The sequence below is a fragment of the Varroa destructor genome, unplaced genomic scaffold (assembly GCF_002443255.2).
Source record: "Varroa destructor unplaced genomic scaffold, Vdes_3.0 BEIS01000003.1, whole genome shotgun sequence".
NCBI classification, from domain to species: domain Eukaryota; kingdom Metazoa; phylum Arthropoda; class Arachnida; order Mesostigmata; family Varroidae; genus Varroa; species Varroa destructor.
This window is the reverse complement of record NW_019211456.1, coordinates 17,686,257-17,711,654: the sequence shown is the minus strand read 5'-3', so window position 1 is coordinate 17,711,654 and position 25,398 is coordinate 17,686,257. Positions and strand designations below refer to the sequence as shown.

The following is a 25,398-nucleotide window of genomic DNA, read 5'->3' as shown; positions in this document are numbered from 1 at the left end:
GCTATTCTTTTCAGCAGCCAGCAGTATGTTCAATCATAGGAGCAGCACCTGGCTGTTCGTATCTTTCGGGCTATTCACGCTTCCCTGTAGTATTAGCTCAGGGCTGTCCGTTAGTCGCCAGCCTTTCCCTCTTCTGTTGCTCTTATTGTTTGCCGATTTCTTTAGCGATATTTTTGGATTTTTTCTCGCGCCTGCTCACTGGCTTGGTTGCTACGGTGCTGAGTTGTGGGAACGCGATTTACGTTCCGGTCGTACTTCTCGTATATACACAGAAATGATTAGAGTGACACAGACTGGGTTGGAGGGACGGGAAAAGAGAGCTGCTGGTGGATATGGATAGTCGTTTTGGCCTGTTCCGTTCTTTTGTTGCTGCTGGTTCTGCTGTTGCAAGTAATAGACGATGATAAGCGAATGGACGCCTTACTTAGTGGAGCCTTTTGCAGTAATGCTTCATGATCTCGTCGCTATGTTACATAAAATGAACAGCACTGCACCACGGTAATACCGTACACCAACAACCAGGCAATGAACGTCCGCCAGGACGTGTGAACCAGCCGGTAGCTTGCAGCTTCCTCTATATCAATCTCGTGTAGCTGGTGGGAGGGGGTCAAGGTTGGCTTTCTGCTGACCCGTCCTTTGCCTGTCTCCTGGATCTTAGGCTCGAAATCTTTAGCCTCTTCTACTAGCCTCTGCCCCTCTAATCTAGAGGCTTTGAGTTCAGCTTTGTCGACTCGTTTTTCTCCTTGCCGACGTCGTGTTCTCACTGCTGCTGCTGCTACTACTCTTCGTCGTCCTAACACAAGCACGACGCCCACACAGGCCTGGCGCCTTACCCACAGCTCTGTCTATATTTCGCTTCCATTAGCAGGGCACCATCACCATCAATACTACGTTACACCACTATCGACACGAAAAGCACGACGGTCTCAGCTCGTTTCCGTCACCTTCTGGCCAGGCGTCGCGCGTCACCCCGACTGCCAGTCAGTCTCACTTTACTGGATCGAGCCTGCCAGCGTCGCGTACAGACTCTACTATACTATGATACTATAAAAAAAAGAACGAGAACGGCGAAAACGATGACGATGACGACGACTACACCAGCAGCAGCACCACGCACCACTAACAGGCACAAGTTCAGCCCCACACACGACACTCGTTGCTACACAAGGGCTCTTCTTGGGGTCCTAAATGCTCTCTTTATCTCTCGCGTTCTGAGCCTCTGGGGCGTGCGCCGCGACACCCGCCTGCCTGTCGGACCGCAACTTCCAGCCGTCGACCCTCCAGCCAGCCAGCTATCCTAGCCAGACCAGGCAAGTTCCGACCTCAGCCACACAACTATAACTCACACAGTAATAGTAGCAGCGGCAGCTGTACACTCTCCTGCTGCCTAGCTCCTGTCAGCCCCTTTTCTCCAGTCTGCTTCAGCCTGTTTTCGTCCTTTCCAACCTCTCGGTGCCTGTTCTGTTCCCTCTGCTCCGGCTGGCCTTGTCTGTGCGCGTCCGTGCGTCTGTTTGTCTTGTACCGTACCGCCAGCGTCTGCTCCGGTTGCCGTTTCTGCCTTCCTTCCTCGCTTGCTTCTCTGCAAGTCTATTCTGCTCGCTGTTCGCTGCGTCCGTCCGTACGTAGTCCGTCTGCCCGCCAACAGCAGCAGGTAGATTTTCGAGCTATCCAGCAGCAGCTTTTCCTCCCTTTCTCTCAGTCCCGTACTCTCTCTGTCTGTTACATACTCGCTCTCTCCCACTTCTGCGCTCTTCATTTCCAATCTGCTCCCCGACTCTCACCTTTTTCGCTCTTACCTTGTCCTTTTCCTTCATTCTCTGGTCATGTCTCCACCATCTATCCGCTATCCATCCTCTGGCTTGTGTTTTCGCTCTTTCCCCTTTCACCCTCCCTTTGCCGTATCCTTTCCTTCATTCTAGCCTGAGCTTCCAGTCGTTTCGTACGTTCTCTCTTCTGTCATTCTGCCACTTATGATTTTCGTCGCCCCACCCCGTTTCCCAACCGGATAGAGGCTATCCGCATGCAGTAACTGTGGCCGTCTCACTCTCCCCTTCCTCCTTCTTCCTCTGTAACACGCTCTAGTTTTCGATCTCTCTCTTTTTTCCAGTAGACTCGTTGTTGCAGAATCCGCAGCATCAGCGCTGACTGCTCTGACCCTTTAGTGCTGTTGCCACCATCGCCACCGTCCTATTGCCGCGAACCCTGCTGATGGTGTCCTGCTCAGGCCCCTTGAACTCAGTCGTCCTACTGGCCCACTCCTCTCTGGCGTGCCGCCATTCTCTTGAGCTGCTCCTCTCCTGTGGCATCGAGCGAGCCAGACCATCACTAACCGAGTAAAAAAGAGCTCGAGAACAAGAGAGAGAGAAAGAGCGAAATCGGGTAAGAAGGAGTTGAAAGTGAGGGTAAACGAAAGCTGAGTCTCTCGTTGCTATATCCGCTGCCATTGCCTTCTGGCTTGTCAGCTATGAACGAACCAGCCAGAGAGCCAGCCAGGCGTTGTGCGGAACGGACAGATTGGTGCGCCCCCTGTGCGCTCATTACAAAGGCTGCGACCTGGGAGAAGCACGCGCGGTACGATTTAAACTCTGAGAGGCTACGAGATGATGTGTAGGCGTGTGCAAAGATTAGCCGGAGGCTAAAATGGTCATGTGACATGCTAAAAAAAAGGCGGGAATACTTTTCGGAACCTAAATAATGAGCAAAACAGGTAATATATTAATAATATGAAAGAAGAGATAAAGGGTATTTTTGATTACATTCCCAAAAATATTTACTAAGCCATAGGCCTCGCTATCCGGATGCCGCTGTCCACGAACACTGAACTTGAGCTATGAAAGTTGAACACATTTTGTTGACAAAAACACATTTAGTTCAATACCCTAGAAGCAATGTAATCTGCTACTAGGGCCCATAACAGTAAGCCTGATAGCAATGTAAAAAGAACTTAACGAACTAGAAACGAGCGTCTTCTTCGATTTCGTGCAGTATGTCTCTAAAACCAAAATCAATTACAGCAGGTTGAAATATAAACGAATGCATAATTTTATTGTAAACACTCACGTAGTGTCCTCAAACACCGGACTTGGCTTTGTTTAGTGTAACAGATCCCTGTAGAACACTGACAGCCGCGGCAAGGTAGCTAATGAGTCATACAAGAAACAAAGCTGGCGAACTATAAACGCCAGTTCCGTTACATTGACTTGGAATTTCGAAGACAATTAGTGCGACTCATACGAGAGTCATCTCAGCTAACTGCTCTTTTCAGCTTTATGGAAACACTATTAGAATGCCAAATGATCTGAAAAGTTCGTAAACAGGGGATAGACCATACGAATTAAAAAATTAAAATTTCATCTATGAATTATTATGACTCGATCCTCATGAATTATCAAAAGATCATAACTATTTTTTTATTGGTCATGCAGTATCCAGGGTCTCTGGTTATCAAAGCTGTAATTAACCAGCATTCCTGAAGTTCCCGCATAACCAGCAATTTCAGAAGTTATCCAAATAACATGCAAAGCAATCTCGGCGGATAAAATAAACACTGACAAACATCACACACTTTAAAGGAGTGATATAGTTAAAGATTGGGCCTATGTCTTGAGATGTTTAAAATCATAACAAATTTCTAGCATACAAACGTCGAACTAGCCACAATCCTCTATTGAGTTTCTAACGTAATATAAATGCGTCTAGTTTTCTTTTAACAACATTCTACGCTTGTTGTTTTGGTTTCTCCTAGAAAAAAATATTCGAATTTTTTCATCCCAGTATTCTCAAACATATTTCACACATCGATATTTCTCAAGTCTGTTGGCCGTTTACTGTCCCCCGGTAGCGTAGCTCTCGTTGTTCGCTAAATGCCAGAATAATTAGTTGTTGCAGCACAGGCTACACACTGCATTTACGCGCGCAGTAACGTTATAAATAATGCACAAATAAAACACAAACAATTTTTGAAGAAACTATGAATTCCCTCGACCTTTTTCGACTTGTTCGTACTTAAATAAGGTAGCACAGACATGTTTGAAAACATTTCATGATCCAAAGCTTATATTGGTGCGAAATTCCCATGACCTCTATTGCCATGATCTTAAATAAGATGCGTACTTCGTGAAGGCAAACCGCGAGCGCTGTGATATCCTTCTCTCAGTCATAACGCGTTTGGCTTGTATATCTTTAGAACTGTAATGTTCAATTATTTGGTTGCGTTTTCTATACATAAAACAAGAAGCTTCCCGTCCGTTTATATTCCGATATTGCCTCACAATAGTATCTGAGCTGCCTGTCGCTGTTGTATGCTTCCTAACTGCAAACACTCGGTGTCCCCGTAAGAGTTCACGGTGTCGTTTCGAGCACGGACTAAATATCCAATTTACTTGCTCCAAACAATATTTGTTATGTCAAAAGTCTGCCGCTGTTGCTTAGGCTGCTGCTACCATACCAATGTAATCGTATGGAACAGCACAGGTCATTTAGCCGCAAGTTACCTATTAACTTTTTAAGCGCTACAACTAAACAAACAAGTATTTGATGGTACTATGAGGTTTGCTTTGATAGTTAGTCGGTCTTCTTTAAAATTTGGCGCCAGCAACTCGGTGATAAGCCAGCGTATCTATTTGTCTTAACTAATCAAAGCAATTTCATACGATACACCCACAGAATCAATGAATCTCTGCTTTTCACTTTAAAATGTGACATAGTATGCCCTTCGAAGGCGCCGAATTCAAACCTGCTTGTCTTCACTGTGCTATCGAGTGGTCAGTTTCCGTGCCTATCTTCATTAGCAACTGTATGCATACAACATGCAACCGATGTGTTTCAGGTAGGTAACATAAGCCTATATTTGTATTTGCGCACTAGTTATTCGCTTTCGAATTTACAAATAGTAGCGGGATACTGTAAAATTGTATAATTATAGAATTCGCGTTGAACGAGATAAATATTGCAGAAAACATGTCTTGCCATTGCGTCACTATCTCTCCAGAAATGTGATCTCTCACGTATGTCAGAGATACTCTACCTACTGTAGAATATCATATTACGAGTCTGTGCAACTTGTTCGTAGCCTTCTGTTTGACATCAAACATAAATCAATTGATTGATTGACTGACTAAGATGGCGAAGCCACACTGCAGCAACCGGCGTACAACAGTTTCCGTTCGAGTCAGCGTTTGGATATCAACAGCGACTCGATTCGAACGGCCGCGTATAATGATCGCGCGGGAGTAGCCAGCCGCCTCTCCGTCAAATCTGTTACGGCAAGACTTGATTGACTTCGCGTTTTCCGCCATGAGGGGTGCGAGGCTCCAGATTCAAAATGACCGGACGATGTGACTCGCTAACACTTCCGAAGCCATTGACAACGCACATTATTCTTTGATAGATTGCAACTAGAAAAATTCTATTGGAGCTTATAATTCGAATACGGCCTTGAAGGAAAGATACTTATAACTTTACGACGTTTATCGCTGTAAAAATAATGTCGCCGATATGAGTCCTTTTGTTTCGCAACAAGTTTGCTAGCGCTTTCTAGACATCAGGTCAGCAGTTGTCTACTATTGATTTATGCTTAAATAAGCGTTTCGCAATCTCCTTGACATGGATGAAAACTTATCGAGTCTAGCTTTACTTACTATTTCTATACCAAAAACGGAAAGCGACATCCTCGACCTAATTATGTTGATTTTTAAGTGTCAGACACACAAACTGTCGACGATAAGACTTTTGCATTTCTTCTGTACTGCAAATGTGTTAATCTCATCGGGTTTCCTGGCTCTATAACTAGCATACATCAAATACATAGCCAAAAGGTCAATTTAATGCTATCAGCAGTCTGATTCACTTGACATTATTACAAATGATCTTCTTATTTTGAAACCATTTTACATGTTTTAGCAATTTTCTACGCATTTTTATATCGCATATGTTATTTCACTCGATCGCTTTCAGTAGATACAATTTGGGATTTAGATGCATTTAATTTACTGCGCGTTGTTGTGACACAAAATTTATTAATTCAAACTAATTAAGTTCTTTTTATTCCTAAAAATAAGGTTTATGCTATCCCTAAGGATACAAGGCTGCATTTAAAAAAAGCAATGCGAATCTACCCAACATTAGCACACTGCAGAACGTCGACAAATTACGAATTACAGAAATTGTATAATCAACATATACAAACAAAACATGCGTTTTTACTATTCTAGTTCCCAAGGACGAATATCAGGAGGTTAGTTGCCGTCGTTGCGGTAACAGGTCGCGCCTGGTCATGATCAACGATAGAGCGCCCCCAGCAGTAAAGGAACTTTTCATCTCGGTCAGGCCTGTGTTCAGATCGATGTCGAAGGTAAATTCCACTCAGTAGCCCATTAGCACACAACTACTGAAATGATAAAGTTACAAATGACCTGGATGGAAATAATGAATCGATAAATTCAAAATGTAATTATTTCAGTTCCACCAGATCGATTCTTGCAGACCAAGAAGGTCTTACAGGAGTAGGGCACAGTCTTTGGAATAATTTCGAAATAGTGAAGATAATTGATTTGGTTGGATTGCACTGGATTTGTAAGTGTATGGTTGCGGTGCGCGTTATAAAAGGAATAATAACTGCAGCAGCTATGTGTGTCTGTGAGTAACACAGGGTTACCTACGCAGTGCTCTGAAAGTCATACAGATAACGCCGAGTTGCTACAGCTTCAAGTGAGGTTCGTATTTGTAAGGACATAAAAGACTAGCTATTTCATCACCTTCAGGATCGTTTCAGTGTTCTCGCAAAAGGCCAATAACAACCGCGGCAAATGCAAATTGAACCACATCGGGAACAACAGAGCGGTTGCATGTGTAACAAAGCACGCCGATGAAGTTCAGGCATATGATATTCGCATGTCGTATTTGATGATATATTCGTTGGAAAAGGACTGCTAATCGTCTGGTCAAACAACGGCGCTCAGTGTTCATCGGTGCAGTTTCCATTCTAATTGTAGTCACTAGTGTGAGGAAGAAACAGTAACGGAACGGATAGGCACAATAATAGACTGGCGGTATAAAGAGATGTTAGCAAACTTTTGGAGAATAATTTTTGGTGCGCACGGGTGCCGATGTAGTTTTGCTAAATAATGCATGGAATAATTTAATAATGCATCCAATATAGTGGTATGAAGGATGTCAATGACGGAAACAATGATTTTCCTATTCTAACCCATTGTTTATTTTCGTTCGTATAGGCTCTCGCCCTTCAGAAGTCTTTGCGGCGCTCCTTAATATATTCCCATGAACGAATTCTGCACAGAGCGCACGAAAAGCTTGCCAAAGCTGATGAAGCATGCTCCTATTGGAAAAGTAAAATTAAAGAACTTCAGTAAGTGTTTCATTAGCTGAAGAAAATCGCCTTTCCTTTTTCAATCATACATTCTGTATGGCGTATGTTGTTTGGACGAACCCAGGTTAACTTGACAGCTCAAGTTCAGTTCGAAAATACTATTTGCATATTAGATTGCATTGGATCAATGTAAAGTTAAACGAATAATTATTTTTATCTAGTGTTTATAATGATCATGTAAACTAATCGGATGTAAATAATACAATCAATGACATAATTGAACTTATCTATTGTGGAATCGCTCTTTAGTGGCGGTATCATCGCAATCAAAACTTGCCACGCGCTATTGTACCTGATATGTTCATGCAAACGTATAGAAAACTAATCCTACTGAAATAACAATCAATCCAGGCGCACAAATCAACTACAGATTCAGGTATAACATGTAGGCCGCTATTAGGAACTGTTCGTCTCAAAAAAAAAAAAAAAGATTAATTCCAAGGGATAAAACTGCCATTTGTCTCTTGGTTTACTTACTTTAAAGGCCTTTCGCAAATTTTAAATGCGTATCACTGTTCAAAACTTGAGAAAATCCAAACAATAAGAGGTCAGCGGGATACAAAAGATGATTGTGATGTTATTATACATAGATTTCGAGTCACTAGTTAGCTTAATGGAATGGATAAAGCTTGTGATTTCCCGTCCCATTGAGGCTTAAGCAACGTGCAGGCAATTTCTTCATATTTACAACTACGAATTAGCTTAGGGTCCATCTCGTATAAGTGTTATTGTCTACCAGTAACATGAATCTTCTCCACATTTTGTAAATCGAATGGCATTGTTTGTCATCATTCATTATTTCACACCTCAATACTGCAAATGGTGTTGAAAACAATGCACCAGATAAATGCAAACCAACAGATACTAAAAATTAATGCCCTTCACAGGTGGCCTGCTGCAGGACCTTCTTCTAGTAATAAGGATAACATACATGAAGTATTACGTAAAAGACGAGGTGCTCTAGAAGCCACAGACAAGCGCGCTCGACTGCAGGAAAGAGATCGTAATTCTGACTATACGTCTAGAACTACGATGACTTCAACTAGTTAGTATATCCCTTCTCTATCATTCCAAATTCAATGTAGACGTGTAACGTTGCTATTTTGGCTCCTGTCTACGTATTGAGTAGAACTTAATATTTCAAATAGCCTAGGAGGACTTCATCGGTCGTAGGTACCTCAGGTAATAATCCCTATCAAACGTCCTTGGCTTAATATAGAGAAGGAAAGAACTTGTCGCACCATAAACTCAAAAGCTAGGAATACAATTTTGTTCAATAGAACTTCAGTTAAAAATGTGTCTTAAAGGTAGGCAGTTGTCTAATTAACAACATTGATAAGACTATCGTTGGTGAAAAAAAAAAGTAGAACCGTAAAATGCACGGGAAGCAATTCATCCATGCGACGCACTTCGCTGTTCCGCAGGCTCCGATTTTTATAAACAACGTACCCCTCAAACAGACTACAGAGCTTTTAACGTAACTTGAATATTGTGATTTGTGTGTGGTACTTCAATGACACACTTAGCATCTCCTGGCATTCTGAAGTATCCGCCAAACACTCCATTAACCGGATCCGGCAGCAGCGGCAGGAAGCGCGTTACCTGGCTTAATGAAAATTCAAAGCAATCTCGACGATAAATTGCCATTTTTCTTTTAATTAGTTTTTGCAGTCTGCATTGTGGTAAGAGTATCTGAAAGTCTTACGGTTGCATATCACCAAATGAACGTTTCTAGATCACTAGAGCTGCTCTCTAAACACAACGCTAATTATGTTTGCCTATGATCATCACAATACGAATAATTCCTATAGAAATTGATCTTCTTCTAAAACAGCGTCCATTCCACCTAATTCGTAATGGCACATTCCATATTTTCTACGGATTAGCAATGAAGTTTTTAAGTTTGACATTATAGAAAGACGTCTCACCGCTTATTATATATATATATATATATATATATATATAGATAATAAGTTCTAAAATACGGGCTTTTTAATAGTGATTTGCCAACTAATTGTATCATGTGAAGCATGGGCTAAAAATTTTTTAAATGTAATTGCAAAATGGTTGTCAACGTTGATACCCGATACATAGCGGTAGCTGTATATCCGCAATCAGCGCGAAGATCCTTGTAGTCATACGGAGAGCTCTGAGGTACATACATATCACCTTGATATTGTTCTATAATTTTAGGTTGTTTTTTGTTTACTGTGATAATTAACGATGAATATAAATGACAAGTGAAATAACACTATAGACTTTTTTCTTATATTGAAAATTCGATTACACTTTAATCTATTATTTATTGTCATCTCATATAATAAATAACATACATTTGCTAATTCTGTAACAGTCAACCATTTTTAAAGACTTGAGTACAAAATACTGTGTAAATCACATCGTTGGTACAGTTCTACAATAAATAAATGGGTTCCTATCGAACAACCCTAACAGATGGCTTACCATCTATTGCTCTTCAAGCTGTCGCCATTATATTCAACTTATTTAACGCTATGTATGGCCTCTATAAATACTCGGACTCTATCCGGGTCTATATCAGGATACATTCCGTGGCCAAGGTTTGCTATGTAGCGCTCTTTGCCAAATCGAGTTACCATTTCTCGTGCCAATTCACGTAACGTTGTTTCATCAGCGTAAAGAGCACATGGATCCAGATTACCCTATGAAAAGATTAAACGCTGGATCAGTATTTTCCACTTCTGACTGTGACCAAAATGATAAATAATCGTCATTGATGATCTACTTTGATTTGAGAATATGATTTTCGATTAGATGAAAGTTCGTTTCGAAGGCCAGTCTATTTTGAAAACGTAATTTCGACAAATTTTTTTTATCAATAGCCCTTATTTATAAAAATCAATAGTGTATTATAAAGAACTGTCAGTGGTCTGCTATTAATTAACCGTAATGCGAGAATGAGCTTATAACCATGCCGCATTAAAACATATTTAAAATGTGCACAAAAACATATTAGAAAAACAGTTCATATCATCTAGGAATAATCAGTGTTAGTGCGCTATCCTTTGCCAGTATAGAGACAGCAAGAAATATTTCTCTACCTGTATAGTGACGTTGTTTCCAAGGGCTTCTCGTGCCTTCTCGGGAGTGATAGCCCAGTCCACGCTAATCACATCATAACCCGCATCGCGCAGATGGACAAGATTAAAATGGGCGTCTTTAGGGAACAAGCAAAGTGGGGGGCAACGAAACGATTTTGACAGTTTCTCACGAACAGCCGTGGCAATACGCACATAACCGGGCTTCACAAAGCGCAGAAACATTCTTTCATCAAGGAACCCTACATTCGTATCAAACAACTGCAGTATTTGGGCACCTGCTCTCACCTAAAATGTCATATTTAAGCACGTCCGATGTTAAGCTTATTGCCGATGTGGTGCTGTTAAAAAGCACGTTCGGTATACATCGGCATTGAACTTACGATTATTATACCATGTTTGTTGCTTTAAACGATAATACATGCAGAATTATGCTGACAATAGGTACATACTCTTGTATAAACTTGATACGGTTTCCGGTTCATGTAAACGGTATGTTGGTTAATAATCAAAACAGGTTGAGGTCACATTAACTAACCTGAGCTACCATATACTCTACAATTATTTTTTCAAGTCGCAAAAGGAGTTCGTCAGCTTTAGAAGGATGGCGGTACAACCACTTTTTAGCATTCGATTGTGTCTTCGATCCTTTTCCTTCAATCATGTAACACATTAACGTCCAGGGTGCACCAGAGAAGCCAAATAGCGGAACCTTCAAAGCAGGATATATCAAGGCAAACAAGCGAAGGTCAGTTAATTTAGGAAACGGTCAGTGCCCTATTGCGGTGTAAAAAAGCACAAGTGAAGGTTTGCATTTATTGCAACTCCACTTATTTGAACAAGGGTCTGTAGACAACAGGCATTATGATGTGATCTCCTTATTACTAAATTCTGACACAATAAACCTTTCTTTGGTCGTTCAGGCTTAATATGACGTTTTCACAACAGAAACTGGGAGATGAGATAATCATTTTTCGATCATATTCATAAAGCTATTGAAGTAGAATACCTGATATATTACAACGTCTTTACAAATGTCCAATTGTTACCTTTCCATCGAGAGCTCGTCGGGTAGTACTAATTGCATCCATAACGTATTTGAGGTCTTCGCTAACGTTTATATCCTTCAAATGCTCCATATCGGCTGGGTTTTTCAGAGGTTCTGTGAAGACAGGTCCTTCTCCGGGACGCATTTCTAAATTCATTCCTGATAGAAAGGACGTGCACAAGGTTTACGAAATGAAACTTAGTTACTATCGTATTGAAGAAGACGGAAATCGTAACTCAGGGGTTCCTCCTGTATATAAGATTTTTCGAAATGTTCTTATATATAATATTAATAATATTTTTGATTGTTAGCGAAGTTTACTCATGTCACACGTATGCACTCAGCTATTAGATGTACAGACGACACAGACACTGACGTGGCTATTTTACCTAACTGTTAGTTACTCACCCATCGCCTGGGGTATAACCAGTATGTCTGAGAATATTATCGCTGCATCAAGGGAAAATCTTCGAATAGGCTGTAACGTCACTTCGCATGCTACCTCTGGTTTTTGGCACATATCGAAGAACGTGTGCTTTTTCCTTGTTTCCATAAACTCGGGCAAATAACGGCCAGCTTGTCGCATGATCCAAACGGGAACCTACAAGCAAGCGAGCAAAATTTTGAAGGTAACTTTGTTTAATCAAGAAATTATTTCTGACCTATTAATTTTTATAATTATAATTTCATTAACTTTTATACTGCAATTACTACCATAGATATAGCAGATCGTTTTAAATGGTCACAATGGGCGCTCGGGCGATTCGGAAAGAAAACTTCCGGTGAGAAATAATTGAATTTATAGAAAAACAGACGTGGTTCGGCTTATTTATTTATTAGTTGAATCTGCCAAATTTGAATTTGAAACAAAGGGAAAGGGATGTAGGGCAACAAATGCAGACAAGAAAATTCCTTAGAAAGGTTCATTAACGAACAGTAAGTGATAACTCAAGTAAAATGGAAAGATCATTCACATTTAATGAAAGCACTACTTTGCCGATAGAGTTGTTTTGTAAATAGGGCGCCCATACTGATAGACTGAACGATAAAGCTATTATTTATTTAGGGAAATCCTAAAAACGATCCTGATTCTATTTATATAACCATGCTTAATATTGTAACAAGTGTATCGCATCACATTGTAATCAGTGTGAGTTAATAACTTAGTTTTAAAAGCAGTATACCAATAACAACGAAATACTTAATAATATTAATAATAGTTATTTGAAAATGAAAAACGTGTGCGTTCTCATAATTATGACGCTTCGTATTCTAGAGCATTAAAATTATCGTAGTATGCGCGAATATAATTCTAAACAAGTATTAGGCCTTTCTCTGAAGTGGCTAAATAATCACTACCCCTTGGCAATATTTTCGCTCAAGAGGCGCTTCTATAAACATTCTTATACGAATTACAAATCACTGGCAAATCTGAAAATCACTAATTAATTGATACATCCTACTAAAACGTTTGTACTGCTATACCCTCAAGATTTAAATGGGATCGACCAATGGAAGGAAGCACCGCAGCTGTGTAAATTAGAAAACACTGTCCTCAAAGAAACACGAAAAGTTCATGTGTACGTGAGTCGCCTTGGGCCTTTACCCTGGACGTGAAGAGCTTATAAGTGTTAATCTGATTTTGCGCTCCAGTAGTTTTATAAAAACATCGCAGCTTAATGAGTACCGTTATACCTACCAGACTATTTTATGTTTTGTCTAACCAATAGCTTATGCAGCTTGTGTCTGCAAGAATTTATCGGCCAACTAGTCGAATCTCCACGGGCATTGTTGTGTTTATTTATTAATAACTATTAATTAACAAATGTTTATTAACCTTTTTGCATATGTTGATGAACAGTTGGGACAGACGGACAGCATAAAGGCAGTCACCGTGCCAGCTTAATATTGCTGTTTTTTTATAGGATAAAACTTACTGACTGATATAAATCTGATTCTGTAGATCGCCAGTGTAGGAGATAGTCACCACGTCGTTTGATGATTGAGCGACTGGTACGTGTACGATCAAGACAGGCTATTAGCGCAGCTAGTTATCAAAAAAAAACTTCAGCTACACTGCTAATAAATGAAGGGGGATATACTTACATTGTCAACCACCTCGCCACGAGCAGCCCGTAAGATACAATCATTTTTCAATTCAGGAAAGTCACTCATGTTTAACTTACAATCCACTTACAACACAGCAGCAATGAAAATTTAACGCCGTTAATAGGACTCATACAACGTAGCTATATCCATTCTTACTGACTGAATACGTCAAGCAATTATTCAATAATTATTTATTGTGTTTTATTAAAAATTCGATCACATTCGCGGTTGTTAGTCACAGCTGGTGTGAGAACTTTCTCAAAGCATGAATATGTTTTCATTTCCGCCGGGCAGTAGTTGTTCATCTGATGTGCTGAACACAACCACGGCAAGAGAGAAAACCCTCTCCAACCCAGCTGATGATGGGAGAGAGGCCTGCGGACCCGGATATTTATGAAAACGTAATTTTCATTCGGTTCGTGGATCAATAAAGAGAAGCAGTGGAAGGTAATATGCCCACATTTATATGTGTCTGTATGGTGATACTATCAGGCTAATAAGAATCAATTGTAAGACGTGGAGAATGGGTCAGATAGTTCATATGCACTTAGAACAACTCGCAAAATTGACTTCAAAACTCCTAACCAAAGCTGTTCTTGTCATGTAATTACTTTTCTTTATTTTATTGCGAAGTATCTGGCAGTAATGTTCTTGTATTTAGCAACGCGTTCAGCGATATTCTGAGAAGATTCAACAGCTAGGATTAATCTTCAAATTTGTTTTAAGGCTAATATCCTGTTCAAACCTGTTTTACAGAACCGTTATTATCTTAATATGTTATGTATCTTATTATATTAAAATGTTTGTACTTAATATAAATAATTTAAAATAAATTTATTTTACAATAAATCTCTTAAGATTCAAACATCTAATTGCCATGAATTGTTGCAAATAGAAGCAAATTCCACTAGATAGATAAGTGAGCTAAGAGATTAAGTTGTTATGCTAGAAAGTACGTTATATTGATCATGAGTGCCAAATGATTGTACCCAGCTATGAGATGGTATTGATATATTAAAATCAATCCTATTTTTAACATGCAACATAATTTTGCAATTATATTAACTCATTAGTGGGTGAAAATAAAATTTAATTGGAATAGCCAGCCAATTTTCTCCTCAAGTTTTTCTCACAGACCCAACAATCAATAGAATGCTTGAGTATTTTTATTTTCGTTTACTGCAGTCATCTTTACATTTTTCTTTAATCTAAATGTCTTCCCTACTGATTCTACAGATTTCAACTGTCTTATCAGGAACATATTTGATACATATTTAATAGAAAGAAGTGACCGAAATTATCCAGACATTAGCAGTTGTTAAAATGCCTATCATGGTTTTTTTTAAAAACTCGCGCCCATTTATTATCTTTGCAAGCTATTTGTGTGTGGTTCGCTAAGTGGAGACTGTTTTGTTTGAAAATGAGTGAGTTCCACGAACGCTAGCAGACGATGGAACGGCCCGGTTGTCTCGCATCGTTCGGTATCTAGCGTGGTCAAGGGGGCACATTGCTATAGAGAAGAGCGATGGCGAGTCGCGCTTTGGGAAGTTTTTTACGTATGGTGGGCGCTCTCGTTGCGCGAAATGGCCCCTGCCTTAGAACCTCGCGGCACCTAGCCGGCTCCACGATTGCCGTTCAAGATCGAAGAAAACAGCTTTTTGATGTTTCCGCTCATCTCATCAGACCGCAGGTCAGTTTCGTTCTTTGTTTTGGTCTCCCTCAGGGGGTGCTTAAATGTATAAGCCTAAGGACATTGTTTCACCAAATTCATGTGAGATAACCGACTAGTTGCAGTAGTCAATGTAGGGCGCATATGTAGCTCGCAATAGCAATAAACCTAAGGGCCTTTCCAAACTCGGAAAGTTAGCGGGACTGTAGGAAATAGTTGCTATCAAAGTTAGTGCGCGATGCCAAAGAGAAGTCAGCATGAGTAAGATAATACCCACACATAATATAGATCAATACTAAGCTAAGGCTGTTAGAACCGCACATTACTCAGTGATATCAAACTTGCATTTAAGAGTTAAAATCAGTATGTAAACTTGCAGTGTAAACGGGAGATTTTCCGGTATCAGTTGACGGACTAAGAGTTACAGAGCTGTGTTAGTCTGTCATCGGCCAGCCAGCTACAGCGTTCATATGACAACGCGAGTATGAGTGCGGTCAAATGTACGCAGTCCAAAGTAACTGTCCTTTGACCATCTCAGATGAATACCGAAATGATAAGAAGTGTTCTAGAATTCGTTGTCAAGAATATTAGAAGAAATCCGTTTTAGAAAGCTGCGAAGTCTCTGAGATTTCAAGTCTTGCCCACTAAGGAACTAGGTTTGTTAGGTATTGAATATATAATGAAGATATTCCTGTGACCCTGATAACCGCAATTACGATTGAAGTAAATTATATATAGAACAAGAAGCGTTTGAAGTCGCGTTAGCCAAGATGCGGTAGTTTTACCTATGCTCAAAAGTGTTTGGTGTGTATGTATAGTTTGCCTAAGATTCACAGCAATTATATCATTTACTACATCTGTCGTCTGGAACTGTATCGGAGTATTTCTCTATAGCGAATTTGCATGATCATCTTAAAGCAACCATTACGACTGTCATTTTACGTAAAAGACTTTTTTAACGTTTTGTTCTATTCCGCTTTTTATCTGAGCAGACTACAAGCCTACGGAAATATTCGGATAAGCCTCCAATGTCTTTACAACTTATTGAGGATCGTGTAATGCTCGTTCTAAAGCTCTACGACAAAATCGATGCCGATAAGCTCCGTGTGGAAAGTCATCTTGTAAATGACATGGGACTCGATTCACTTGACTGTGTTGAGGTATGTTAAGTATAATGCTAGGCCGTAACTGAGGTTTTTTGCATATTATATATACAGGTAGCGATTGCAACAATAGTCTAGTTGTAAAGATCAGAAAATTGGATTCAAGTATGGCTAATTTACATTTCGTTTTTCATCCCTCAGGTGATAATGGCAATTGAGGACGAATTTGGCTTCGAAATTCCGGATCAGGACGCTGAAAAACTTCTGCGAGTCAAGGACATTGTGCGCTACATCGCTGACAAGGAGGATGTCTACGAATAGTGGAAGTTAATTTGTCAATGCAACAGCGACTTCTTACTAGCAAATGCTGAGTGTAAAGACAGAAAATAGTCATAAAAGCGAAAAAAATGCACGGATGACACGGTCAAACGTCTAGTTCTTAGTCAAAATGTGAACCAATAGAATACAGCCCTCTCTAAAGAATTACACATAGAAATACATGCGAAAACTGTACCGCTTTAACTAAATATACAGACACACGTGCACTTACACGAACAGACAGACATCATGCAAAAAACAAACATAAATCGGTTACAACAAGAAACAAAAGTAACCATAAAAACATAATTGAAAATAAAAAACGAGAAAAAGAGGAAGCGGTTGATGTATATGTTGGTCATATGATTATGGTGCTGGGACTTTTGTCATCTTTCGAGCTGTGGCAGTGACTAGACAAGTAACTGTGTGGCAAGTGCCAGCGCCGCGGTTAACAAATGCAGAAGGGTGCGTGTAACAAACGAAAAACGACATAAATAAAAACTCGTAAAAATAAAAATATTTGAGGCGAAGAATCGGTTTTAGATATTGTGTGTTTTTGTGACTAGGCAATCTTGTCTAATTTCCAGGCTGGACAGGATATAAACTGTAATATAAGTCATACGAGAAGGAATAAGCTTCAAACTGACGAGATGAAATGGGATTTAGAAAGCGGGTTGGATTTATTGCATGTTATAGCATTCAATTAGTGTTTTCCACGCCAGGGAACTGTGACAGAATGGATAACGTTATTTTTTCAATTTTGATGGGAATAAATTGAATGTTTAAGCTTTGGACAGCGCGTTAGCTGACGCTTTGGATGGTGGTAATATGATAGTGGAAATCATTCTATGCCCCTACAGGTGTTTTGAAGAAAAGAAGGTACGCATGTCTGTCGAGAGCACCTCTGGCAAATGCTTAAACCGGCTTTGAAATGGCATTGTCAAAAGAATCAGATATAAAACTAGGTTCTGCAAGTTGATCCTCAAGACTCCAGTTTGTTTTTGTATAAAAAAAAAAACATTCGAAAAGTTGTTATGCTTCTGTGTGAGGTATAAGCAAATTCTACACATCAACTTAACGCGAAAAGACAGTCCCGCCTAATGAGCTAATGGATGTGGTAAAGCTTATGAAATTGACTTTTTAGTGATTTGGTAGTTTGTAAAAGTTCTTGTTCATAAGATCTGTAGCAAAACAGGTGAAGACCCAAGCGCGCACAGTGATTGGAGAAAGACCAAGTAAAAGAATAGCGTCGCTCTGTACAGAAATTAAGTGCGATAAATAGGATGGAACGTAAGGTTATAGTAATACTTGCGATTGACGTCAGGGGCATTTGCTATTCACCGAAAATAGAAAAGTGAATGCAGCCCACTGCTCGAGTTTTTCAAGGGATTCGCGTATTGCTGGCACGATACTTCTAGTACGTAGTCTGGCTATTTAATAACAATGCCTGGTCCCATTGTATTGCTTCAATTATTTCCTGAATTGAGCAAAACCCCCTTATTTTCCAAGTCCGTGTCATTACTGGACTTTTGATGCCCTAACAAAGGCAACTGGGAGCTAAGGACATCCACTATTCACTTCTAGAAGTCGTAGATAGAGAAATTGAATATGGGAGCTATGAAGAATAGGGGATGGCTGTCTAAAAGCTGCTAAAGCGCTGGGGCAAGTGCGCAAAAATAAAGACGAGTATTTCTAACACATATTAAAATCGTCACTCAACACCAAAAACGGAAAATTATCCAATTTCAAAGTCCGCTGGATTTGCTTGTAGGAGCCTGATAACTTGGGTCTGTTCTATATGGGTTATATCAGCAACTTGTGCTACGAGCTTAAGTAACCCATGCACAAGATTAAAGATAATCGTTTCAGTTCGAAGGACACAGCATGGTTTTTAAGTGGATGAAAGTATCAATACTGCGTTAGGATCAATATTGCATTTTATTTATTTTTTTTTATTACGTTTTATAACGAAAAATTGTATGGAATTTATTCGGATTCGGCAGTGATTTGCTTGGACTGAAACGACTAGCAAACTTTAGCGTACGTGCTATATTTTATGAGTGCAAGTGGAACTTCATAGACCAATTCTGCTGATCCTTGTTTGAGGATCTTTGTGTAAGGAATTTTCTCTTTTGTTATTTACTAAAGCATTAAGTATACGTTCAAACTTGCTGTTTCCAAAAACCTAATGATTTTTTCGCAGAGGTAAACGCATATGGTTTAGATTGCAATAAAAAGTCCCGGCTAGGGTAGAAAGCTCATTTGGTTAGGATATTCTTCAAACAATGAACAATTTTTAGATTTTCACTTAACAGACTAACCTCTATTTTGTTCTAGTCCCTTTCGCGTAACTGAAATTGGTTCACTTAAATTTAACTTACCGCATTCGTTCTACATTAAGTATTCGTATGTGATAGATGTTCGGCAATCTAGCCGTCTGATAGATCAATAAATTTTTAGGTGAAACTGAGGACGCTGAATAATGATACCGCACTTGTAGAGTGTAAGGCACTCCTGCATAAGGTAAAACATGAGAAGTATACGCATAATGTTGTGGAAGATTCTTGACGTGAAATTTAATTTAGAAGCTTTCGGTCTAATATTTCCAGCAACAGTGGTTCCTTATATAAGAAGTCAACATGGGCGTAAACATTAATAGTTATCCGTAGTGTCTTCCAAGATCGTTGCTCTTGATTCTTTCCCACATCTGGCACACACTTTCAAGCTAGCGCCTATTATGAATACATAGAAAAAGGTTTAGAATATATAGAGCAAAAACAGAAAGACCAAATACCCAATAAATAAAACAATTTGCTTATTGTTAGGTTTTATTTTGTTCGTTGGTTGTCGGAGTTGTCGATTTCGAAAGTAGGAATTCAGGTTTATTATGCGTTTAGTGTGTAAGCAAAAGATATGCATCTTTTAGTTGGTTGGGAACCTTGGCCAATATCAACGAGTCATAAAACCATAGTCATAGTTATCACACACAATTGACACTGTCGTTAACTCGAATTATAACTGAGAAGTCATTTTGAATGGTTAACCTTGCTAAGTATTATATTAAATAATACATTTCCTACCTACACATACGTATATCAACAATTTGGAATTTATTTTATCTATATTGTAGTGTAGTATACATGAATGATCGATAAATAACCTGAAAATACCTTCGATGCCGTTCGATACGAGCGGCATCAAAAACTAAAAATTTAGCTAACTTTGTTTTTACAAAGGACTGTAACACACTAACTTCCTTGAATTCAACTGCTAACTGAGCTAAAAAAATTATTATATTAATTTGATTCGATTTATTACACATTCGTAAAAGTCGTTGAAAAACATGTTAACGAAATTTCCGATTTCACAGTCCCTGGGTGTACTCTACATTGGTAGGACACGTTAAAAATGTGTTGTAATTAGACGCTGCTTGTAGTAATATTCAAATGGTATCTCCGCGACGTTTTAAACTAAGTCTGTTTTTACAAAGCGAGCGAAGTGGCCATATATCGATAACTGGCACGATAATTATGAATTAATGTATGTCGGGTGAGAAAAGCACAGGTTCTTCTGAGGCGACGCCAATATAAAAACTTGATTCGATTATAAAACGTTTGCTTCTTTTTTCAGATAACATTTGAGATCACGAATGATGCGGAGGGTAGCTACGTAAATCCCGACGCCAATAATAACAGAGCACGCTAATAAATGCGGTTATTGCGACGCCTGCTAGAGCACTAAAAATGATGGTAAGATGGACTAGGCGTGACTTGTAGGGTATATCATGCAGTTCGCCCCATGAAGGTTTTGGGTTTGATGGGGTTGCTTCAAGTAGATCGTCGTCAATGTGGCAATCGATATCCGTGCCATTAGATCATCCCGAACAACGAACCCAAAAATAGGTGAATGTCATCAGAATTGCATCACCAAAATAATAGCAATGAGCATAAAGTGCATAGTTCAGAGTCAGATATTGTAATACTGCATAGCATGTTATTGTACTGATTCGCCTATTTGGCAAGAAACAGTTGGCCGCAGCTCTAGGGCTCACGACAAACTGCTCCAGTAACCTAATTATGAATATATGAAATATACATATTTCTAGGATAAATAATAACTGCAGTAGTTCATACCGGCTTCAGTAGAGTTTTCACTCCCGCCATTTTCGTGTTCGCCGGCAGAATGTGGTATCAAATTTTTCTCTGTCCCTTCTATTTCCGCCACAGTAGTGTATGATCTGTAGATTAAATTGCGTCGGAACCAAAATTTGGTTCAGGTTAATGGAGAATATTTTAATTAAAAAAAGCAAAAAGCTTCTAAATGCAACTACATATCGCAAAGTAACTAACCATCATTAATCAGCCACGGTTTTTCTAGACATACTTAGTGGAACTTGTCGAGATTTCATTGGTACTGGCAGACTTAACCCTTGGTACCGTTTCTGTAGAAGGTAGAATTCCCTGGCATACTTGCAACTTGCCTCATTGATGATCCTATCACTTTCATAAGTCGTAACTGTCCATCTGCATTTGCCGAGGCAACGCTTAATCCGTCGCCATATCTAGTCGGGTCGCCACGGTCCGGTTTGCCTATTTCTTTAGGATGAAAGCTCTCGAAATGATCACATCTCTTCTTCCCGTAATTCAAATCATGTTTAAGTGAAAGCAACGACCACTCGCATTGCGGTAACCTCGCGGGATATTTCATTTCTTTTATTCCTAAAAAGAAATAGACGAAACACATGGAGAGTACCGTATATTTGAGCCAACAATTATTGTAGAGCATTTGTTGCATAAAAATAAACATACGAACAAAGTGAAGTGAATTTTTTCGCTGGCATTATTTGTGTTAAACATTATTATGTCAAAATTCTAGAACATATTATGTCGCGCGAAAGGTCATTTTATGCAGTAGTGCCGTTGCGGGCAAACATGCGTCTCCTCAACCAAGCACGGGAAAGAGGCAACTTTCCATTCCAGAACGTACTAATGTCCAGCATATGTATTCAGCTAACTTATTATTATTGTATTTCTGCAAACATTAATCTTTATCTTTTAACATTTTGTTTAAGGAATTGTTTGTGCACCATAATAATATTTTATCAATAAATATATATGTGTGCAGGGCTAGATCAGACCACCGACATTCTTTTTTAGTAGGTATTTTTAGTAGGAATTTTAGTAGGTAGCGTATTTTATCTTTCTATTGCTACACTGTGATTAAGATTTTGAATACTTCTCTACTTAATTGCTCTAAGAAAACGTTTAAATGTTTTCAGAAAGGTGACTGCAAATTACTTCATTGTTTTTATGCAAAATTGAAAAGAAAGGCAATTCAACTTCCATGTGATCTGAATTTTGTTCTCTTGAATTTTAAACATGCTACAGCAAATTTCGGCTAGGCGGTGTTACTCACTTTGTATAATGTCACAATCAAGGTGCTTATGAAGGATCGTTCCATTCATTTTAGATACGACAACTGATGGTCCTTTAGCCTGTCTTTCGAGTTTCTGGCTGACAAATTGCAGTCCATGTAAATCCATAATTTGAACACCGTACAGTTCCGCTATACATTTGGCTGCTGATATCCGATCGTCAACCAAAGAGAATTCTGTTGCAAATGTGGCTTCAAATGAAGGCCTAACGGTATAACCTGAGTTCCAAAGCTCAGATTTTATATTTACCTGTTTTAAGTAAGTTTAAGGTTTTTTTTAATAATAATATTAATAAAAAGAACTACCCGTTGTATAAAAAAGAAGGAGCTACATGTTGTCACTGATCTTAACCACACCTCTTGATTCGATCACAACGAAAACAACCAATTATTCAAATTAAACCATTATTACGTAAAGTAATCTGTAATTTATGATTTTATTTCAAAGCTATGGTAGGAAATTAATTAACAAACAAAAAAATGTGCTACCTTAATTTGTGAGCATTCCTGTTGCCGATACAAGCACTGAGGTTCTTTTTTGAAATTGATCATGATTGTGTTGTGTGGGTCAAGTTCGCCGACTCCAGGCATTCCGTACAGCAAAACCGAGTTACTTTTGATGTTCCACTCCAGGTTCAAGTAACCGCTGATCTGATTGTCAATAAAAACCTTACCTTCATTCGACTTGAGCGAAACCTATGGTTTCAACATATTTAAAAGTTTCAAATGCACGTTGTAATAGGACTGAATGCGTCATTGTGAGACCAAGGGCGCCGATTTTTATATGTTAATATGTATGTATCAATAAATTTAAAGCTAATATGCAGATATTTCTTTATTAATAAAACAAAATATTTTTTTTCTGTGTGTCTATTTCTTACATTTCTCGTTTCATACATTTAAAGTTTAGCTAATGTTCAATAAGACAGGCTGACGACTGAAGCCATAGCTATAGATTTAAATTAGCGATTTTTCTTATATGGTTTAAGCTTGTTATGGCAGCTAGACCTAAGGGCTTTCTATATGAGCGACATTTTTTAGATGCACTTGAGAGAACGATAAAATCTCCACAATTATTTGTATGGTAAAATTCAGAAAACCCTCGGCTGCTTCACGTTATACATGCAGCTCCGGGCACATATTCTTTAGCAACGATTGTCTCCCTATAAATCATGCGTGACACAACTAACCGTAATGAAGTCCAAGCTAATATTGAAGTAACGACCTTCTTCAGTCACTAGTAGCGGTATAGAGTGCAGTTTCCAGATGTTTTTCACAGGGACATAGTTTGTCGTGCCCATAGCTATCACTTCAAAGATGCCCGGGAAACTCGAACCAATTTCCAGCCTAGCATTGGGTTCTTCATCGAAAGGCATGCTCACATTAAAGGTAACGAGTGCTTTGTCGTAAGAAAGACCGTTCCCAATTGTGTCGATGCCCTGATATAAAATGCCGTATATGCCTGCGATTGTGCTGCGATATTCTTCGATCTGTTTGTATTTAAAAATATTGAAATAAATAATCAAGTTTGTTCAACGTCCACTGATGCCGCTACTTCCAATGTTTGATTACAAGTGAAAGCAGTTTAATCGTACTTATAATACACTTCTTTACATGAACTAGATGAACTGGCTGATGATTGATTCCTTTATATATGAATGACGATGAGTTTGGGGTTTTTTCTGGTGCAAACGCAGGGGAGCACAAAGCAGATGCGAGCACTAACCTTGCCGTACTTGACGTCGATTTCCATGAGCTCTTTGTTGATGTAGATGCTCTCCCCCGAATGATTTATTTTTTGAACAGAAATTTGAGACACGAAAAATTTATTGAAATCGGGAAGGGATTTTAAGAACCTAAAATTATTACAGTGATAACAATAAAGTATAATCAATTTTATTGATAACCTTCTCACCAATAAAGCCCTTGATACGTTAAATCTGCTAAAAGTTAATTTTCTAGATTGTTCATTTCTTTAACATACATATAGCGATAAACTAAAGATTTTCTTAACACTTAACACGTCTTGAGGGACAATCGTTTTACAGTTTTCCTACCTAAAATTCGATTTTTCCTAAATTCGCTTTCTTGTTTAATGTATTAGCTATCCTTTTAGTTAATGTAACTAACCATAAAACTACCATGTACTATATTTGTTCAACACCTCCCAATATAAGCGTGGCTATGAACTCAATTATAACGTTTTATATTTAGCTTTAACTAAAATAATTATGTTCTGCATATAGCTTGTGCACAAAGTTCCGAGTTTTACGTCCAGAACTATATTAACATTATACTCGGCAACTACTGATATTCTGCAGATTAAATCCTATCAATTTTCCTATCAATAGAAAATTGCTGTTTTCGCACCAGCTTACATGGGGAGGGACGTGTTAGCGCCCTCTTCGATTACAACAATCCATGTGCCGTTGGCCATTTACAACAGCCAGCAAAAGTCGTATTTTTCTGGTATAAGTATCACGAGTCTGGTAAAATCGAATGTTTCGAACGCAGACATTATGTAGACGCTGCCTTTATCACCGTCGGTTTTATTTAACACCTACCATGGGTCTGCATCACGAAACTGCCGGATCACGTCGGGGTATCGAAGCATGTGTTTTGGGAACATTGTCGTAGCACAGTACATATGCAGAAAGATCAAAAGGCCCACGCTTCCAAAGAACATAATGAACTCGTTTGTTTTCACGAAACTGGTCAGAGTGTAATGAGTTAGAACTCAATGTCCGAACTACCGTCTAAATATTTCGTTTCTATTTTCAAAAAAGAGCATAAACAGATGCACCTGGGATTCAGCTTGCCGAACGTAACAGGCGAATGTGTAGATGCACGTCCCTATAAAGCGGCACCCGCGTTGATTATTCTTGATTTACACACAACCTTCGCAAACTATATACGCTACTTAAAATTGCTGGTTTTGTGATGCACTTCGCGTTTAAAGCTGACCACTACAATTCAAACCGCTGCACTTGTAATCTGCACCTGTGCATGTGTTATGAACCTATAAAATCCCTTGCCAAAAATTGGGGCCATTATGATACTGGAACATGGCTTATGTGTTTATTAGCGAATTTAAATGTACCTCAAACAGGAAATTCTAGACTTTGACGAACAAGTTATTAGAAATTTGACATGGATGTCCTAATTATCCCGTCGTGTGGTTAGAAGAATGGAAAAGCTCAGTAGCTGTTCTTACACAGGCCAACGCTGTTACTTAACTAAATTCCATCTTTTTC

At 39.0% G+C, this 25,398-nt stretch overlaps 4 protein-coding genes across 11 annotated transcripts; 2 read left to right on the top strand and 2 right to left on the bottom strand.

The window, feature by feature from the left end:
• The first annotated feature begins 2,373 nt into the window (after window positions 1–2,373).
• Window positions 2,374–14,063, top strand: LOC111248330 (uncharacterized). Of its 4 annotated transcripts, XM_022800490.2 has the most exons (6): window positions 2,374–2,707; window positions 4,707–4,828; window positions 6,213–6,352; window positions 7,233–7,366; window positions 8,275–8,432; window positions 8,914–9,638. In XM_022800490.2, the coding sequence occupies exons 2-6, from the start codon at window positions 4,708–4,710 to the stop codon at window positions 9,024–9,026; spliced, it is 666 nt and encodes a 221-aa protein (XP_022656225.1). In that variant the 5' UTR covers window positions 2,374–2,707; window position 4,707; the 3' UTR covers window positions 9,027–9,638. The 4 variants fall into 4 exon arrangements, with proteins under 4 accessions (XP_022656225.1, XP_022656226.1, XP_086840137.1 ...); XM_022800491.2 differs by lacking the exon at window positions 4,707–4,828; XM_086984011.1 differs by lacking the exons at window positions 2,374–2,707; window positions 8,914–9,638 and adding an exon at window positions 13,916–14,063 and having other exon boundaries at window positions 2,735–4,828.
• Window positions 9,671–13,757, bottom strand: Urod (uroporphyrinogen decarboxylase). Its single transcript, XM_022800475.2, has 6 exons — window positions 13,619–13,757; window positions 11,921–12,113; window positions 11,514–11,671; window positions 11,003–11,176; window positions 10,468–10,752; window positions 9,671–10,068 (listed from the first exon to the last, which is right to left on the bottom strand). Exons 1-6 carry the CDS (start codon window positions 13,685–13,687, stop codon window positions 9,889–9,891), a joined length of 1,059 nt encoding a protein of 352 aa, XP_022656210.1. The 5' UTR covers window positions 13,688–13,757; the 3' UTR covers window positions 9,671–9,888.
• A 1,010-nt stretch (window positions 14,064–15,073) lies between the features above and the next one.
• On the top strand, window positions 15,074–17,255 carry ND-ACP (NADH dehydrogenase (ubiquinone) acyl carrier protein). Its single transcript, XM_022800495.2, has 3 exons — window positions 15,074–15,311; window positions 16,283–16,450; window positions 16,595–17,255. Exons 1-3 carry the CDS (start codon window positions 15,147–15,149, stop codon window positions 16,712–16,714), a joined length of 453 nt encoding a protein of 150 aa, XP_022656230.1. The 5' UTR covers window positions 15,074–15,146; the 3' UTR covers window positions 16,715–17,255.
• A 2,258-nt stretch (window positions 17,256–19,513) lies between these two features.
• On the bottom strand, window positions 19,514–25,377 carry LOC111248322 (uncharacterized). 5 transcript variants are annotated; one of them, XM_086983995.1, is made up of 9 exons: window positions 25,245–25,373; window positions 24,709–24,997; window positions 23,871–24,000; window positions 23,335–23,634; window positions 22,634–22,840; window positions 22,127–22,394; window positions 21,192–21,429; window positions 20,845–20,948; window positions 19,514–20,536 (listed from the first exon to the last, which is right to left on the bottom strand). In XM_086983995.1, the coding sequence occupies exons 2-9, from the start codon at window positions 24,828–24,830 to the stop codon at window positions 20,355–20,357; spliced, it is 1,551 nt and encodes a 516-aa protein (XP_086840121.1). In that variant the 5' UTR covers window positions 24,831–24,997; window positions 25,245–25,373; the 3' UTR covers window positions 19,514–20,354. The 5 variants fall into 5 exon arrangements, with proteins under 5 accessions (XP_086840121.1, XP_022656199.1, XP_022656200.1 ...); XM_022800464.2 differs by having other exon boundaries at window positions 22,634–22,795; window positions 24,709–25,377; XM_022800465.2 differs by having other exon boundaries at window positions 23,871–23,919; window positions 24,709–25,375.
• Window positions 25,378–25,398: the final 21 nt, after the last annotated feature.

Excerpts from the sequence above, each read along its gene's own strand:
- LOC111248330 (XM_022800490.2), top strand. The coding sequence starts at position 4,708 with ATGCCCTTCGAAGGCGCCGAATTCAAACCTGCTTGTCTTCACTGTGCT. Across the intron at positions 6,353-7,232 it reads TGTTCAGATCGATGTCGAAG|GCTCTCGCCCTTCAGAAGTC; the intron begins GTAAATTCCACT and ends TCGTTCGTATAG. Across the intron at positions 7,367-8,274 it reads AGTAAAATTAAAGAACTTCA|GTGGCCTGCTGCAGGACCTT; the intron begins GTAAGTGTTTCA and ends TGCCCTTCACAG.
- Urod (XM_022800475.2), bottom strand. The coding sequence starts at position 13,687 with ATGAGTGACTTTCCTGAATTGAAAAATGATTGTATCTTACGGGCTGCT. Across the intron at positions 12,114-13,618 it reads GTGGCGAGGTGGTTGACAAT|GTTCCCGTTTGGATCATGCG; the intron begins GTAAGTATATCC and ends GCTTGCTTGTAG. Across the intron at positions 11,177-11,513 it reads GACGAGCTCTCGATGGAAAG|GTTCCGCTATTTGGCTTCTC; the intron begins GTAACAATTGGA and ends CCTGCTTTGAAG.
- ND-ACP (XM_022800495.2), top strand. The coding sequence starts at position 15,147 with ATGGCGAGTCGCGCTTTGGGAAGTTTTTTACGTATGGTGGGCGCTCTC. Across the intron at positions 15,312-16,282 it reads CTCATCTCATCAGACCGCAG|ACTACAAGCCTACGGAAATA; the intron begins GTCAGTTTCGTT and ends TTATCTGAGCAG. Across the intron at positions 16,451-16,594 it reads ATTCACTTGACTGTGTTGAG|GTGATAATGGCAATTGAGGA; the intron begins GTATGTTAAGTA and ends TTCATCCCTCAG.
- LOC111248322 (XM_086983995.1), bottom strand. The coding sequence starts at position 24,830 with ATGTTCTTTGGAAGCGTGGGCCTTTTGATCTTTCTGCATATGTACTGT. Across the intron at positions 22,841-23,334 it reads TTAGCTTGGACTTCATTACG|GTTTCGCTCAAGTCGAATGA; the intron begins GTTAGTTGTGTC and ends TTGAAACCATAG. Across the intron at positions 22,395-22,633 it reads AGGAATGCTCACAAATTAAG|GTAAATATAAAATCTGAGCT; the intron begins GTAGCACATTTT and ends TACTTAAAACAG.